The 15512-nt window shown below is 43.8% G+C and overlaps 1 protein-coding gene across 1 annotated transcript in view; it reads right to left on the minus strand.

The window, feature by feature from the left end:
- Nucleotides 1-15512, minus strand: part of si:ch211-168k14.2 (phospholipase D1) — a 38130-nt gene that overhangs the window by 8131 nt on the left and 14487 nt on the right. The window contains exons 9-18 of the mRNA XM_061233955.1: nucleotides 15219-15371; nucleotides 14657-14806; nucleotides 14012-14095; nucleotides 11010-11091; nucleotides 10448-10558; nucleotides 6012-6221; nucleotides 4032-4263; nucleotides 3484-3615; nucleotides 2881-3006; nucleotides 390-508 (exon numbers count right to left, since the gene is read on the minus strand). Coding sequence (XP_061089939.1) covers nucleotides 390-508; nucleotides 2881-3006; nucleotides 3484-3615; nucleotides 4032-4263; nucleotides 6012-6221; nucleotides 10448-10558; nucleotides 11010-11091; nucleotides 14012-14095; nucleotides 14657-14806; nucleotides 15219-15371 — 1399 coding nt within the window. The remainder of the gene's footprint in view (nucleotides 1-389; nucleotides 509-2880; nucleotides 3007-3483; nucleotides 3616-4031; nucleotides 4264-6011; nucleotides 6222-10447; nucleotides 10559-11009; nucleotides 11092-14011; nucleotides 14096-14656; nucleotides 14807-15218; nucleotides 15372-15512) is intronic.

Raw genomic sequence — 15512 nt, forward strand, 5'->3', positions numbered from 1 at the left:
GTCAATCTTTCACAGCTCACCTCAATAACTGCTAAAAAACTCAAACTGAGAGAAACAGAGCCACTGTTTGATGGAAGATACTGTACATTCTTCAATGAAAGACCAGTGTATACTGCTGAACAGCAGAGGGTGCTGATCTCAAGCTAAAACAGCACATTCTAAAGAGTTTCAGAAAACATACAAAGCAACTATTTTACCTTTGAACTTTAAATCAGAAATACACAAGTCACAATGCAATCAGCAACTGCTGAAAAACATTTAATAGAGTTAATTGTACAAATGTATTTTCTCAGTTCTTTCTGAATGATATATGCTCCAGTGATTGAGAAAGGGAAAAGCTGAGATTGATGAGGATCCACATTTAAAGTAGTAGCCATGGTTTTACCCACTTTTGTGAAATTCCACCTCTGAATGAAATGTCTGGCAATATCGCGGGCAGCTTTGCCCTGTACAGCCACACCAATGTCGTGCCATGGCATTCTTGGGGTTTTGTACCGGTCGATAAAGTCTTCAACAAACAAACAAACAAAATCAAAATTAAAAAGGGACACCTACGCATGAGATCATTGCATATGACACATGCCTAAAAGTATAATGGAATCCATAAAATAGCTACAGTTGTGCTCAAATAAATAACAATGCGTTAAAAAAAGTGAATAAAGTGCTAATATTTATTCATAACATTTAGTTCCATATTTCAAGTGTAGTGGAAACATTACACATTCAATTCCAAATCAAAACATTAGCAAATGTTATCAATTCTGCATTAATCTTTTACAGGAAGCAAAGAAAAGGAATATTAATCTGTTCAAAAAAATGGCAGTGTCAATATTTTTCTCTTCAAACTCTCTTCAAACTATATAAACTGAAGACATTTTTCAAGATTTAACTTCACTTTAAATTACTGATCTAATATCTAGTTGCATAACCATTGTTGTTGATAACTGCTGTGCATCTGTGTTGCATCGAGTCAACCAATGAGCACCTAGAAACAGGTATTTCAGCCCAGGATGAACAAACTGCATTCCACAGTCCCTGTGAATTTTTGGCTTTTGCTTCAGAAACTGCATTTTTAATGTCACCCCACAAGTTTTCAATAGGGTTGAGGTCGGGGGATTGAGCTGGCCACTCCATTGCCTCAATCCCTTTTGTCTGGAACCAAGATGTTGCTTGCTTACTCATGTGTTTGGGGTCGTTGTCTTGTTGAAACACCCATTTTAGGGGCATTTCCTCTTCGGCATACGGCAACATAATCTTGTCCAGTATTTTGATGTATTCAAACTGATCCATGATCCCTGGTATACGAACCCAACACTGTAGTATGAAAAACATCCCCATACCATGATGTTTTGCGCCACCATGCTTCATTGTCTTCACAGTGTACTGTGGCTTGAATTCAGTACCCGGAGGTCGTCTGACATACTGTCGACGACCACTATACCCGGAAAGAACAATTTCACTCTCATCAGTCCACAGAATGTTACGCCATTTCTCTTTGGGCCAATAGATGAGTTCCTTGGCAAATTTTTCAACAATGGTACTTTACGGGGGCTTCTTGCTGATAGCTTAGCTTCAATCAGACTGTAACAGCACTTATAGGTAATTGTAGATCATCTTTGATCTTTCTGGAGCTGATGAATGGCTGAATCTTGCTCGTTTTCTTCCGCTTGTTTTGTGTTTTTGTTGCCATTTTAAAGCATATGAGATCATTTTAGCTGAGCATCCTATAATCTGCTGCGCATCTTTATACATTTTCCCCAGTCCAACAACTGACTTTGTTCCTCCGAACAATGTTTGGAACGGCCCATTTTACTTTCCAATTTGCAATTCAGAAGGAAATATATTTTATAATAATGTGTAAAACATTTGCTTCCCTTCTTCCTTAATAAAGGATAATTAATGACACCTGTTTTTTCACAGAATGAATGAATTCTCTAATTAAATTCCACACTACTATTATTATGAACTTGCCCCTTTCAATGAATGAGTCAATTACTCAGAACAAGCATGTCATGACAGTTGGGTCTGTTGTTTTTCTATTACACTACTACATCTACAAGTAAAGTATTTGCCCTGCAGAAATATCACTACTACTAATATCAGTAGTTCATCAGGTTACTGATGTTGTACTGCTATTTTCTTGAACACAACTGTAGCTAGCATAATTCGCAATACAATTATGTTAGATATTATAAACAATTACCTGACCTGAGTTATATACTGTAGAATTTGATACAAATGTGGGATTAGTTCTGAGGATATGTGACAGGCGTAACTAGGTTTGGTTGGGTAAGCTTACAACAAATTAAAATATCTTGCAATTGTTCATTTACACAATAGTTAATATGTATTTTTTTACAGCTACGTAACAGCTTGCTTGATAATGATAATTCTGGACATGATGTGTCATAAGTTGATGGCACTTTTCTTTCTTTTGGAAAACTGATGCTCTGCTCACTTAAGCAGCTATTGTTATTGATCTGTCTGACATCTCTAGTGTTTAATGTTCATACGCCTGATGGAAACGACGAAATAAATACAATAGCAACTAAATGTTGCTTTTCCCTTTATGTGATAATGAGAGTTGACGATTTTGCCTCAGCCACAAATAAAGCATTGCTTAGTAATGCAATGATTTGGTGTGACTTTCCTTCTATTTTGAATATAACAAATGGCAATTTATTTGTCTAAATGGATGGAGAGCTTGTCTTGTTCTCACAAACTACATGACAGATGTCCATCAATTTAGCCAAGTAACGTGTTATTTGTTAGAAAAAAATGGTTATGAGGTCAGGTAAATGAAGAGTATGGGGTTTAGGAAACCAAGAAAAATGTGCTAAATGTATAGAAACTGCAAAACAAAATGGACGGGTACAATACCATCAAAGGGCTTGTTCAGTTTCACCCAGTCTTTCAGGATAAAGTTGCAGTAGTCCTTTCCATGCCAGAACCGTGCTTCTCCATAGAGTTCATTGTTGCTTCTGTAGCTTCCCAGAGAGCTGGTCTCTTATGGTGCATCAAGAGAGATGGAAAAAAACGTATCAGTCAATTCAATTTCAATCCAGTTTATTCAGGAAATTACCTGATATGCAATTAAATATGTCTGATGTATTTTTTAATCCATTCATTGCCTTTCAAGTTATGTATTCACCCCAAGCCTGATATAGACGACACAGACATACAACTGCATTCATTATCATCAGAATTTAACAAGCAGAACAAATGCTTGCACACGCTTCCTTATCCTCAGACAGACATTCATCACATGACTTAAATGCTTCCTGAAAATACAGTTAATTTATACAGCAGAATATTTCAAACAACTGAAATGCTTTACTGAAGGGTACAAAAGCAGTGACCCCTCCTGGAAATCAAACCTGCCAGCTCTGATTTAAAAGTCCAGTTACCTAACTATTACACTGCACTGCTACAGGTGCTACCCTGCTATCCTGCAGTACTAAAGTTCCTGCTGGAGGTACCTACCATGAGGCAATGGGAGCGAATTATGGGTGCGGAAGGTTCTGGACTCATCGGAATGAAGGGCAGGGCTGCAGTTCTGCCACTCCCTATGCTGGAAGGTCCTGGAATTGAGGCTGTTCCTGCTGCTGTTCTGTTCTGGTGGTGGGGAAAGGAAACAACACATGCAAGAGGGGCAAGTGTAACAACATAACAACATTTCAGGACACATTGCCAGATGCATGTATGAAATAACATTACAAGATGAACCTCCCTGAACCCTCCTGCCTTGTTTGTGTGCATGCTACACTTGTTTGTGTGCATGTGTGCATGCTACACTTGTTTGTGTGCATGTGTGCATGCTACACTTGTTTGTGTACATGTGTGCATGCTACACTTGTTTGTGTCCATGTGTGCATGCTACACTTGTTTGTGTCCATGTGTGCATGCTACACTTGTTTGTGTGCATGTGTGCATGCTACACTTGTTTGTGTCCATGTGTGCATGCTACACTTGTTTGTGTGCATGTGTGCATGCTACACTTGTTTGTGTGCATGCGCGCGTGTTACACTTACTGGACTCTGCACAGTAGTTGAAGTCCACCTCTGTACGTGTGGTCAGAAGCCTGCTGCTGGGAAGGACTCCAGCACAGTTCACCACTTGCTGTCCCAAGCTGCCTCTTTCACTTGCCCTGCTCCTGTCCCAGGCCTCTCCCCCCTCAGGGCCCCGCAGGATATCTCTGCCTCTTTGTCCTGTCACCTCATCCTCCTTCCTGTCTTGCTCTTCCACCGGTATCACTGCAGACTGCTGTGGAGCAGACACATCATCCATCCACTCATACATCCCTCCGTCACTGTTGTGTTGCATTCACCCCAGCATTGCCCCTCTCTCTGCTGAGTTTATATTATCGTGCTAGATTGTCCCATCACTGAATCAGGGAATCATTTATTCTGAGGTAATGGGACAGTGAACTCCAGGTAATATTCACAGCCTATTCGACAAATGATAAATGTCACAGCAATATTCTGTCATTCTATTTTAATAAAATACAGCTCTGTTCCTTTGAAGGGTTATTCATACAGTTGTAAAATAAATGGAGGCATTTCATTAAAGGTTTTACAAATGAGGAGCCTCAAATTGACAGATCCTGCCGCTCAAACATAGTCCAAAATGGCCTGAGTGGATGCAATAAGTGGCCCCATGGAAAGAGTAAAATCACATCTGTTTAATAGCCATGGACATATTTAATAGGACAATCAGACAGGCTAAGGTGGCCTATAATGGGTACATAATTTCCCATTTACCATTTAGAGGGGGCAGTAATTTGGAGATTCACTCAGCCATGCAAGACCTTTATGTTTAATCAAGGTGGGTAAGAAAGCACTGGTATGGCTTAGAAATGCTTCTCAGCTGGAGGAAATGAGGGCTATCATCTGCTAGCATTGATGGTAGGCCCAGACACAGTAATTAGGATTTCGTTTTCTATCATTTCACCTGGCTACAGTACATTCACCAGCCATTATTAGTACATTATTACATAGAATAACATAATGTCTGCCCAATTGAGATTATGACTACTGTGCTAATCTGCACGAATATAAGACATTTGCAAATGTAGCTAATTTTGCATGAAATTAATTGCCTCACAAAATAATATGGTATTATGCTTTTAATCCAGTATCCTTCTGCTATAGCTATTGCTGTTTGCAATACATTTAAAAAAAAAGAAAAAGTTTTTATCCTCATACACATTTGAATAGAAGTGGATGAAAGCAGCTATATACACTCACTAAGCACTTTATTAGGTAGACCTGTACACCAGCTTGTTAATGCAAATATGTAATCAGCAAATCATGTGGTAGCAACTAAATGCATAAAAGCATGGAAACATGGTCAAGAGTTTCAACTGTTTTTCAGACCAAATGTCAGAATGGGGAAGACATGTGATCTAAATGACTTTGACGTGGGATGACTATTGTGCTAGACAGGGTGGTTTGGATATCTCAGAAATGGTGTGGTGCAAAAACATCCAATGAGCAGCAGTTCTGTTACAGTCATTTGGCTGACGCTTTTATCCAAAGCGACTTATAATTGATCATACTAAGCAGGAGACAATCCTCCCTTGGAGCAATGCAGGGTTAAAGGCCTTGCTCAAGGGCCCAATGGCTATGCGGATCTTATTGTGGGTACACAGGGGATCGAACCACCGACCTTGTGGGTCCCAGTCATGTACCTTAACCACTACGCTACAGGCCACCCAAATAAACATCCCAAACAATAAACCAAACCTCTTAAGTAGGCTACGCTAGAGCAGCAGAAGTATAAAAAATAAGTCTAATAAATACCTAATAAAGTGCTCAGTGAGTGTATATATAACTTGTTATCACATACTATAATATGCTTTCACCATTTTGGAATAATCTCACTCCATCACATTAATTTTCCAGCTCTGGTACTTCCCTGAATCAATGGTTCAGCTATTTATCTTACCGAGTCCATGCAAAAGTGACAACGTGTTCTACAATGGTACAGTTTGTCAACAATGCAGTACTTGCCCTGGTCAAATTTGGAGAGAGGGCAGGGCTTGGCTGGGGACTCCTCCTGACGCTCCCCACGTCAGTCAGCCTGTGTCGGCAGTCGTCCCATCTCCCATAGGCCAGATCAATGCCCCCAAGGAAGGCCAGTGATTGGTCAATCACCACTGTCTTCTCGTGGTGTGCCCACAGCAAAGCAGTGGATGGGACATGGTCAGGATGTCGAATGACCTGCAATCAGCATTCAAGTTTGAGCAGTCAGCCCTGTTGTTAAACATTGCTTTTTTTTTGTTTTGGGAGGCAAGATGGGTTATATGTTAAATGTTAGGCTAGTAAGTTAGGAAGCCAGCTCAGGCCATACATATGTGACATGTGACGTGTCCAGTATTGTAACACCCCGGTCTTTGCATTATTCTGGTGTGCTCTGGCCTGGTTTAATGTGTTGCAGAGTGAGGTTTAACTGAGGAACTGCTAAAACCACCTTTGATCCCCTGGTGACACACACCATTAAGGACAATAAAGAGCATTCCCCCAAGGGCCTGACCTCAAAATATTTCTGTGGTATATTCTTTTTTGTGCTTAGTGCCTCTTAATCCCATAGAGTCCAGAACACTCCAAACACTGTCTTCTTGGACAGGATCATCAATGCATAGAACATTGCTTATGATTTCCAGTATTGCCTCCTAAAAAAAACAAAGCTCTTCCAATGAACTTCACATACACACCCCTGATAAGGTCCTGAAGAAATTAATTAGTACGAGCAAATTTAATTAATATGAGCAAATCAGGAATCTCAGACTTCTAGGGCTTCTGGTGGCTCTTTAGCTTGTCACTTACTAATATCTAATATCTTGTAATTTGTAATTGTAATTTGTAATTGTAAGTGTAATTTCGTTATTGCTAATTTGAACAATCTGAGGTTAGGGCTTGAGCCAGTCTGTTTGTTGTATTGCTGTTTGTTGTATTGTTAATCACTCATACTGGTTGCATACCTGTAGAGTGATTGAACGTTTGTTCAAGTTTGTCAGGAGTTTGTCAGGAGATTAGCGCTGATTTGATACTGCTTGTGAGCGATTTGTAGGTGCTTTAAATAGGCGTCTTCAGAGCGACGCCAGCATCGCTCCGTCCCAGTTTGCTATGCTGTTATGTTTCACCCCATCCCTGTGTGCTCTCTCCCCCGAAGACACCCCCTGCGACGTGGGCCTCCACGGCGTCGGAACCCCTCCAACCTCAGCTACCCCCCGCTCACCCCCTGTAAGGACTTTGCTGTCACAGGGGGACTATGGAACTGCCAGTCTGCCACTCGGAAGGCTGACTTCATCCCTGTGTATGCCTCCCTCCAGTCCCTACAATTCCTTGCCCTAACTGAGACCTAGATCACACCTGACAACACCGCCACTCCCGCTGCCCTCTCATCCTCCTTCTCCTTCTCGCACACTCCCCGGCCTTCTGGCCGTGGCGGTGGTACCGGTCTTTTAATTTCCCCCTTGTGGAAATTCTCTGTTCTCCCCCTCTCTGACCTGTCCATATCCACTTTTGAATTCCATTCTGTTGCAGTATCCTACCCTACTAACCTTTTTATTGCAGTTATCTATCGCCCTCCAGGGCCCCTGGGAAGCTTCCTTGATGAGCTAGACACCCTTCTCAGCTCCTTCCCTGAGGATGACACCCCGCTGATTCTCCTTGGAGACTTCAACATCCACCTTGAAGCCTCCCAGGCTGCTGCCTTCCTACCGCTACTCCACTCCTTCGGCCTCTCCCTGCAACACTCTCCTCCAACCCACAAGGCGGGCAATGTCCTAGACCTTGTCTTTGTGAGGAACTGCTCATGCTCTGATTTCACGGTTACCCCTCTGTATACATCTGATCACCACTTCATCTCATTCTCCCTCCCTCTTCCTCCCCATCCTCCTCCCCCTCCTCCCACCTACCCTTCCTCAGCCCGCCGTAACCTCCGCTCCCTCTCACCCTCTTCCTTTGCCACCACTGTCACCGCCTCACTCCCCCCTCTCGAATCCTTCTCCAAACTCCCCGCTGACTCTGCATCTGCCGCCCTTCTTTCATCTCTCTCCTCTGCTTTTGACTCCCTCTGTCCCCCTGTCTCAAAGCCGCCTCGCACATCCCCCCCGTCCCCTTGGATATCTGACACCCTCCGTACCTCCAGGGCCAGCCTCCGCACAGCGGAGAGGAAGTGGGGGAAATCCAGAGACGCTTCAGACCTCACGACTTACCAGTCTCTCCTGGCGGCATTCTCTTCCGCTGTCACTGCCGCCAAAGCTAAATACTATCAAACACAAATTCAGAACTCCGGTTCTAACCCCCGGAAACTTTTCTCTATTTTCTCCTCTCTCCTCAACGCACCGGCTCCTCCTCCTCAGTCCTCCTTCGCTGCTGATGACTTTGCTGATTTCTTCGATGAGAAGGTCACAGTCATCCGCAGATCCTTTACAACCACCGCCCCCCTCACTGTGCCCTTCCCCCCCTCTAGGCCCATCCCTTCCTTTTCCACTTTCTCCCCCCTTACAGACTCTGATGTTTCTCAATTCCTACTCTCCCACCGCCCCACAACCTGTGCCCTTGACCCTATCCCCTCTTCTCTTCTCCAAACTATCACACCTGACATTCTCCCATTTGTCACCTCCCTTGTTAACTCCTCCCTGTCTTCCGGCTGTTTTCCGGCATCTTCCAAGAGGGCCCACATCACTCCGCTGCTAAAAAAGCCTACTCTGGATCCCTCCATCATCCAGAACTACCGCCCGGTATCTCTTCTTCCTTTCCTTTCTAAAACTATAGAACGAGCCGCTTCTACTCAACTTTCTTCTTTCTTTTCTAACAACAACCTGCTAGACCCCCATCAGTCTGGCTTGAGATCGGGCCACTTGACAGAGACTGCGCTCCTCTCCGTCAGTGAGTCACTCCATGCCGCACGAGCAGCCTCCCTCTCCTCTGTCCTCATTCTTCTAGATCTCTCTGCTGCCTTCGACACTGTGGATCACTCCATCCTCCTGTCTGCCCTGTCAGCAACGGGCATCTGTGGCACAGCCCTGGACTGGATTGAGTCCTACCTCTCTGGTCGCTCCTTCCAGGTTGCCTGGGCTGGTTCGGTATCGACACCTCGGCCCCTCGCCACAGGAGTTCCCCAGGGCTCAGTCCTAGGCCCGCTTCTTTTTTCTCTTTACACTCGCTCCCTTGGCCCTGTGATCACTGCACATGGGCTATCCTATCACTGCTACGCGGACGATACCCAACTCTTTGTCTCGTTCCCGCCGTCTGATACGCAGGTTTCAGCCCGTATCTCTGCTTGCCTGAGGGACATCCAGAGCTGGATGGACAACCATCATCTAAAGCTCAACCCAGGCAAGACTGAAATGATATTCATCCCTGCTAATACCTCTCCCCATCTGGATCTCTCCATTTCCCTCAGGGATACCACACTCACGCCGTCACCCAGTGCAAGGAACCTCGGCGTGGTGATGGACAGCAGACTGTCCCTTTCCGAGAACATGGCAGCGGTGACCCGGTCTTGCAGGTTCTTCCTATACAACATACGGAGAATCCGCCCCTTTCTCACCCCCTACTCGACCCAGCTCCTGGTCCAAGCGATGGTTCTGTCCCGCCTGGACTACTGCAATTCCCTCTTGGCTGGCCTCCCAGCATCCGCCATCAGACCCCTCCAACTTATCCAGAATGCAGCAGCTCGTCTGGTCTTCAACCTTCCCAAATACTCGCACGTCACCCCCCTGCTTACTACCCTCCACTGGCTGCCTGTCATGGCTCGCATCAAATTCAAAACATTGGTGCTAGCCTTCCAAACAGTTAAGGGGTCTTCCCCAGCTTATCTACAAAAAATCATCAGACCCTACACCCCTGCCAGACCTCTTCGTTCAGCCTCCACAGGCCGCTTGGCACCTCCCCCTCTCCGAACCTCCACCTCACGACTGCTGTCTGTTCTGGCTCCACGGTGGTGGAACAAACTCCCCGTTGAGGTCAGAACTGTAGAATCTCTCCCCACCTTCAAACGCAAGCTGAAGACACACCTCATCAAGCAGCACCTCTCCCCATCCCTCCCTACCTCCCTGTGAACCTTAATTGTTGTCTCTGTGACTTGCTTTGTGTATCGGTATTTTTTAGTTGGCTAGGTAAGCAGTGTTTTGATAGTTAACTTTGGTCACTTTTGCTCTGTTTGTTTGTTTCTTGTTTAAAAAAAAAATAAAAATTTTTTTAAATTGGCCCTCATCCGTATCTTTGTTGTACAGGTAGCAGTTCAAATTGTACTTCCCTCTAGGGTCTTTCAGCGAACTTATCCCTGGTTATGGATATGCACTTTGTTGTACGTCGCTCTGGATAAGAGCGTCTGCCAAATGCCAATAATGTAATGTAAATGTAATGTAATCTTATACTTAATTAGGAACTTTGGTGTTGAAGCAGACCCAGTTTTTCATCTGTTTGGGCCTTACCTTGATGTTTGAGTGGAGCCCCATGAGAGTTTTCTTGGTGTATTCGCTGTTGAGGCCGAGGACAACTTCTACCTCCTTGTAAAGCAGAACACATATTTTCACTCCTTGTTCCTGTGGAGGCAGACAAAGAAACAAGGAAAGAGAGAAAAAGTGGACAGATACATTTGCACTACATCTTTCCATGGTGTGAGTGGATTGCTAACACTTGCAAAATATCCGTATTTGCTTCTCAAACTCAGTGTAGGTGTCCGACTTCGTCACCATCTTCGAAGATTCCCATTCCTTCCATTTTCCTTCAACATTCCCTTTATTATGAATAGCCTTTCAAAAAAATTCCATGGATAATGTACATCATTACACTGTTATAATAGTTACAATAAATCTTAGAATAACTGAAAATCCCAAGTGTGCAACCCTTATATTCAGCAGACCAATACATACCGGTATGTACTATACACAGTATGTGTTGTATGTTTGTGTGTATGCATGTTGGAGGTTTGTGTGTGTGTGTCTGTGTGTGTGTGTGTGTGGGGGGGGGGGGGGGGGGGGGGCGCTTATTTACAGCTTTTCGCTTCAGGACGTAGTCTAATCTCCAAGTGTTTCCATCCACCACTGGCCTTTTGAGGAAGATCTCTGGACTTAACCTAATAGGCATGAAACAACATGAGTAGCATTAACAAATAGCATTACTGTTGTCTTTTCTTAAATCAATGAAGTTTGCTTTAGTGCATTGGAATAATAATGTCAAACAGACTAATTATAATCTTAAACACATATTCCAAAAATGTACACTTATGTACACAATTTATTGAGAAGAATAGTGTAGTTCTATTTAATTGATTGGGTCAGCCTCACTGAGGTTGAGCTGTTAGGAGACAGAAATAAGAAATTAACCACTCCCACCACCTGCGTGGAATCATACCTTACAAATACAGCTGTGAGTCAGCTGGCACATTCCCCTGTGAAGAAGCTGTGAGACATTAAATACTTGTCATGGAAATGCGGAAGTGATTCTCTCGTTTTACTGAGAAGCCTCTTCAAGGCTGGCCCCCTCTGGGCTACAGCACATCTCTGTCCATGGCCCCTCAGCAGGATCGGGCCAGGCTGCTCAGTGTTTTATTGGCCGGGGTTGGCCTGGTGCCTCGGCCACATTGCGACCTTCCAGAGGTAAAGGCCATGGCTGATGTCAGCCTCCAGCTTCAGGCTTTTGACACCAAAGAGGCTATCGGTGTTCAGGGAACATTTGTCCCCTTCAATGGGGAGAAACAAGGGCCTGTGAAGTCTGAAGGGTGTGTGGATTTATGGCAGAAGACACTCAAGTTGTGCCGTTGGGGCTGCTGACACATGCTGGCTGCACCAGTGGTTTGTCTGGCAGAAAGTGAGCCATTAGAGATTGGCTAATTGGGCACAAATGTCCTGCCAGCCGTAGAGTGGTATCTTTTGATCCTGGGGGTTCAAGGTGTTCCACTAGTTCCAGTGTTTCAACATCACAATAACTACAGATGGCTCAGAGAAGGGCTGGGGCGCTGCTTGGCTGTGGGGTCCCCCCTGGAGAGGGGTTCATGTAGACCTACTCGAGTTAGAGGCAGTGTTTTGTGCTTTGGGTAACTTCCTGCCAAAGTTCCAGGGGAAGCTTGTCCTCATCCAAACCGGTCCACCGCGGTTTCATACACCAACCACTGAGGGGTGATGTGTTCTCTGTCGCTTTTCAGGAAGCTCAGATAGAACACTTTACCTCTCAGGAGGCCACTCATTGCTCCCAGTGGTATTCAAAGGTTTTTTCTTGTTTTTCCACAGTAATTATTTGTTGCTTGCACAACCACCACTAGGTGGCATAAGTGAGAACTGTAATACACAGCGGTTAGTTGGGGGGTGGCAGTTCCCTTTTTCATCTGAAGTCTGTTTCCGGAAGTAAATACAGTACCAAAATACTTGCCAGAAGGAAACAGACATTTGAATCATGGTTAGGTTTTGTTTCTATTTATACACAACTCAAATAAAAAGTTTTATACATAGAACCCAAATTCTAACTTTTAGAATTTTATGGTAGGCTACAATGGTTAACTAACCCTGAACATCATTATTTGTGAAATGTCAGTTATCGCACAGAATATTTTAGAATATTTCTAGTTCACTGTATCTTTAGATAGTAGGCTAGTTTTGGATGGACTGAAAACCTAGGCCAATATTAGAAATACGATACTCTGCTGCCCCCTATTGTCAGAACAATTATTTCAGACAGCAGTGGACTAGAGTGCTCATATCTACCATCTGGTGGTAGTTGTGCAAACAACAAGTGGTTACTGTGGAAAAACAAATAAATATATGCAAATCTGCCACCACCCAGCATACCTCGCTAGGCAGGTGCGCAAATGAAACACAAAACCACTGTACATACTCTCTCTGTACACTCAGCATGTTTGTGGTTGGGAGAGGAATGCTCTCCCTCTCTCTCTCTCCTCCCTATCCCTGCATTCCAGCTGAAGGTTCTGCCTTTGTGTCCAGACCTTCATTCCTGGACCCATTTCATCCCCCTCCTCGCCGGTCTCCAGAGGTGGCTAGGTTGCACCTAATCTGTCTGGTCCAAGGGGTGAGGGGTTATTTTGCTCACACCCACTCTGTTGGACTAACAGATCGTCCTTCTATTTGCTATGGGGATTCGGTGTGAAGCCGTGTCTAAGTAGCAACTGACTTGCTGGGTAGTCAAGGCGTTAAAGTTACTACCTACAGCAGTGCTGGGGTGCCCCCACCCAGAGGTGTGATGGCCCACTCTACTAGAGGGATGGATGAAGGTTGTATACTAGTGGGTTGGGCTTCCTCACTGACACTTGCCAGAGGGAAGTGATGCTGGAGCTATGTGACCAGGCAGTGGCTCCACCCCCTCAGACCAGGAGGATACACACCTGAGTCTGGTTCAGCCAGCTTGTTAATTGACTATGTAAACTCCAGTATTCTCCAGAGCAGGGTTTTTTTTTTGTAGTAGAGTGGTGTGCTGCATAATTTCATGGACTGCACAAGACAGTGGAGGAATGTTTTGTTGTTCAAGTATTTGCTGAAACTGGTAAACAGCTTAGCTGTCCAGATTCTTAAAGTGAAATGTGCCTAGAAATAGCAAGATGATTCTGTTGTTTTATTTTTTGGTTTGTGTACATTTTAAAACCCACCTGACAGTGCTGTGGAACTCTATGTTTCCCGTTTGGTGAAAAGCTGGGCATTTCAAAATAAATGTCCCCAGTTGGGGAAAACCTAATTCTGTCTCGGTGCTTCTGCTACCTGCCTGCCAACCCTCACATATCCACCCACCCAGTCACTTCAATATGTATGGCCCTGATATCTTCAGTTGACCAGTCTGGCCCTTCATGATTGGCTGATTAAATATTTGCCTTAACAAGCTGGTGTACAGGTCTACCTAATAAAGTGATCATTGAGTGTACCGTATGTTGAAATGCTGCACTCCAGAAGTACAAAACAAGGACAGTACAAGGACAGTGATACATGCTATGCTGAGTGGGAGGAACAATGACTGCCTGTTGAATTAGGCAACTGTAACATCTGGCCACTTACCACCAGCCTGTGATAAATATCTCCTCTTTTGCACCTTCCAAGGCGTCTGCAATAGCGTCAAAATAACCGGCTGCATTAACAAACCTATAAGATGACAAAAAAAAAAACACACACTGGAGTAATTCATTTGTAGGCTAAACCCCCCCCCCCAGGAATAAAATAAAATAACTATAACTGTAAAGCTATTGTTAATTGTCTATTCCTTAATACTGCCATTTTACTGCCTCTTTTTAACTCTGTCTGATAGTTACATTACATTACATTATTGGCATTTGGCAGACGCTCTTATCCAGAGCGACGTACAGTTGATTAGACTAAGCAGGAGACAATCCTCCCCTGGAGCAATGCAGGGTTAAGGGCCTTGCTCAAGGGCCCAACGGCTGTGCGGATCTTATTGTGGCTACACCGGGATTAGAACCACCGACCTTGCGTGTCCCAGTCATTTACCTTAACCACTACGCTACAGGCCGCCCGTTTTTATCTTGTGGCATCTGTTTAGTTTTCTGTCACCATTTATTTGGTCTACATACTAGATAGAGCGAAGCTGAGTGTACACAAAGGAATTTGACACATTATTATTATTATTATTATTATTATGACATTGATCAGATGAACATAATGTGAACTTAGCGTCATTGTTCTCACCACTTAGCGAGTGTGTTTTCTCTGACAGGTGCAAAAGAGCCATGCCGGTTTTCCTTTAAGTACTCTTTTCCGGACTTCAGCACAAACTCCAGAATGGACTGACCCCACCAGCGAGCCTGCCTGTATGTGGAGCATTTGATGGTAAGCGCCCTAAAAAGATGTTGTGAACAAAATAACAGTCATTATTTCATTTTTTTTGGGCAGAAAAAATTAAAATATACAGGAAGATTTCCTTTCCTAAAATGATTATACATGTTTTCTCCATCTTTTTTCACAGTAAAAGAAGCTAAATCCAAGTGTAAATAATCTTATGTATAATATACAGTAAGTTCTATAAAATATATAAGTTTAATCTCATTTTAATATTTGTTTCCACTTTTATCTTCATTCTCTTCATATTTCTTATATTTTTTCTTCTCCCCCAGATGAGATGAGATTGGTTGGGGTGGGTGGATGGAGGGTAGCCTCAGTCTGGAATGATGTGGAGGAACTAATGTTTAGGGGTCAGGTGGTGGGGTGGCCTTGGGGGATTACTTTATTGTGTGAAAAACTTAAATCCTGCCTGCAGAGGTTCTCAATGTTTAGTCCATGTCTAACTCCTGTCTCTTCCGTTCCAGTTTTGATGTGAAATCCTTTATCATAGAGGATTACTGTCCCAACCTGCCCATCCTCTGGTCGCATGTACAGAACAAATGAGTCTTTCACCACCAGCCATCTGAAACATAAATTATCCACATCAATAAATACATACAAAAATAATTAAATATATACATAAAAATAATAGTCAAAGAAACTCTAGTGGCCAGTGTGTCTTATGCAAGTGCCGGGGAAAGCCAAGTTCAATTAAACAGTTTTT

Source organism: Conger conger, chromosome 3 (genome assembly GCF_963514075.1).
Source record: "Conger conger chromosome 3, fConCon1.1, whole genome shotgun sequence".
NCBI lineage: Eukaryota > Metazoa > Chordata > Actinopteri > Anguilliformes > Congridae > Conger > Conger conger.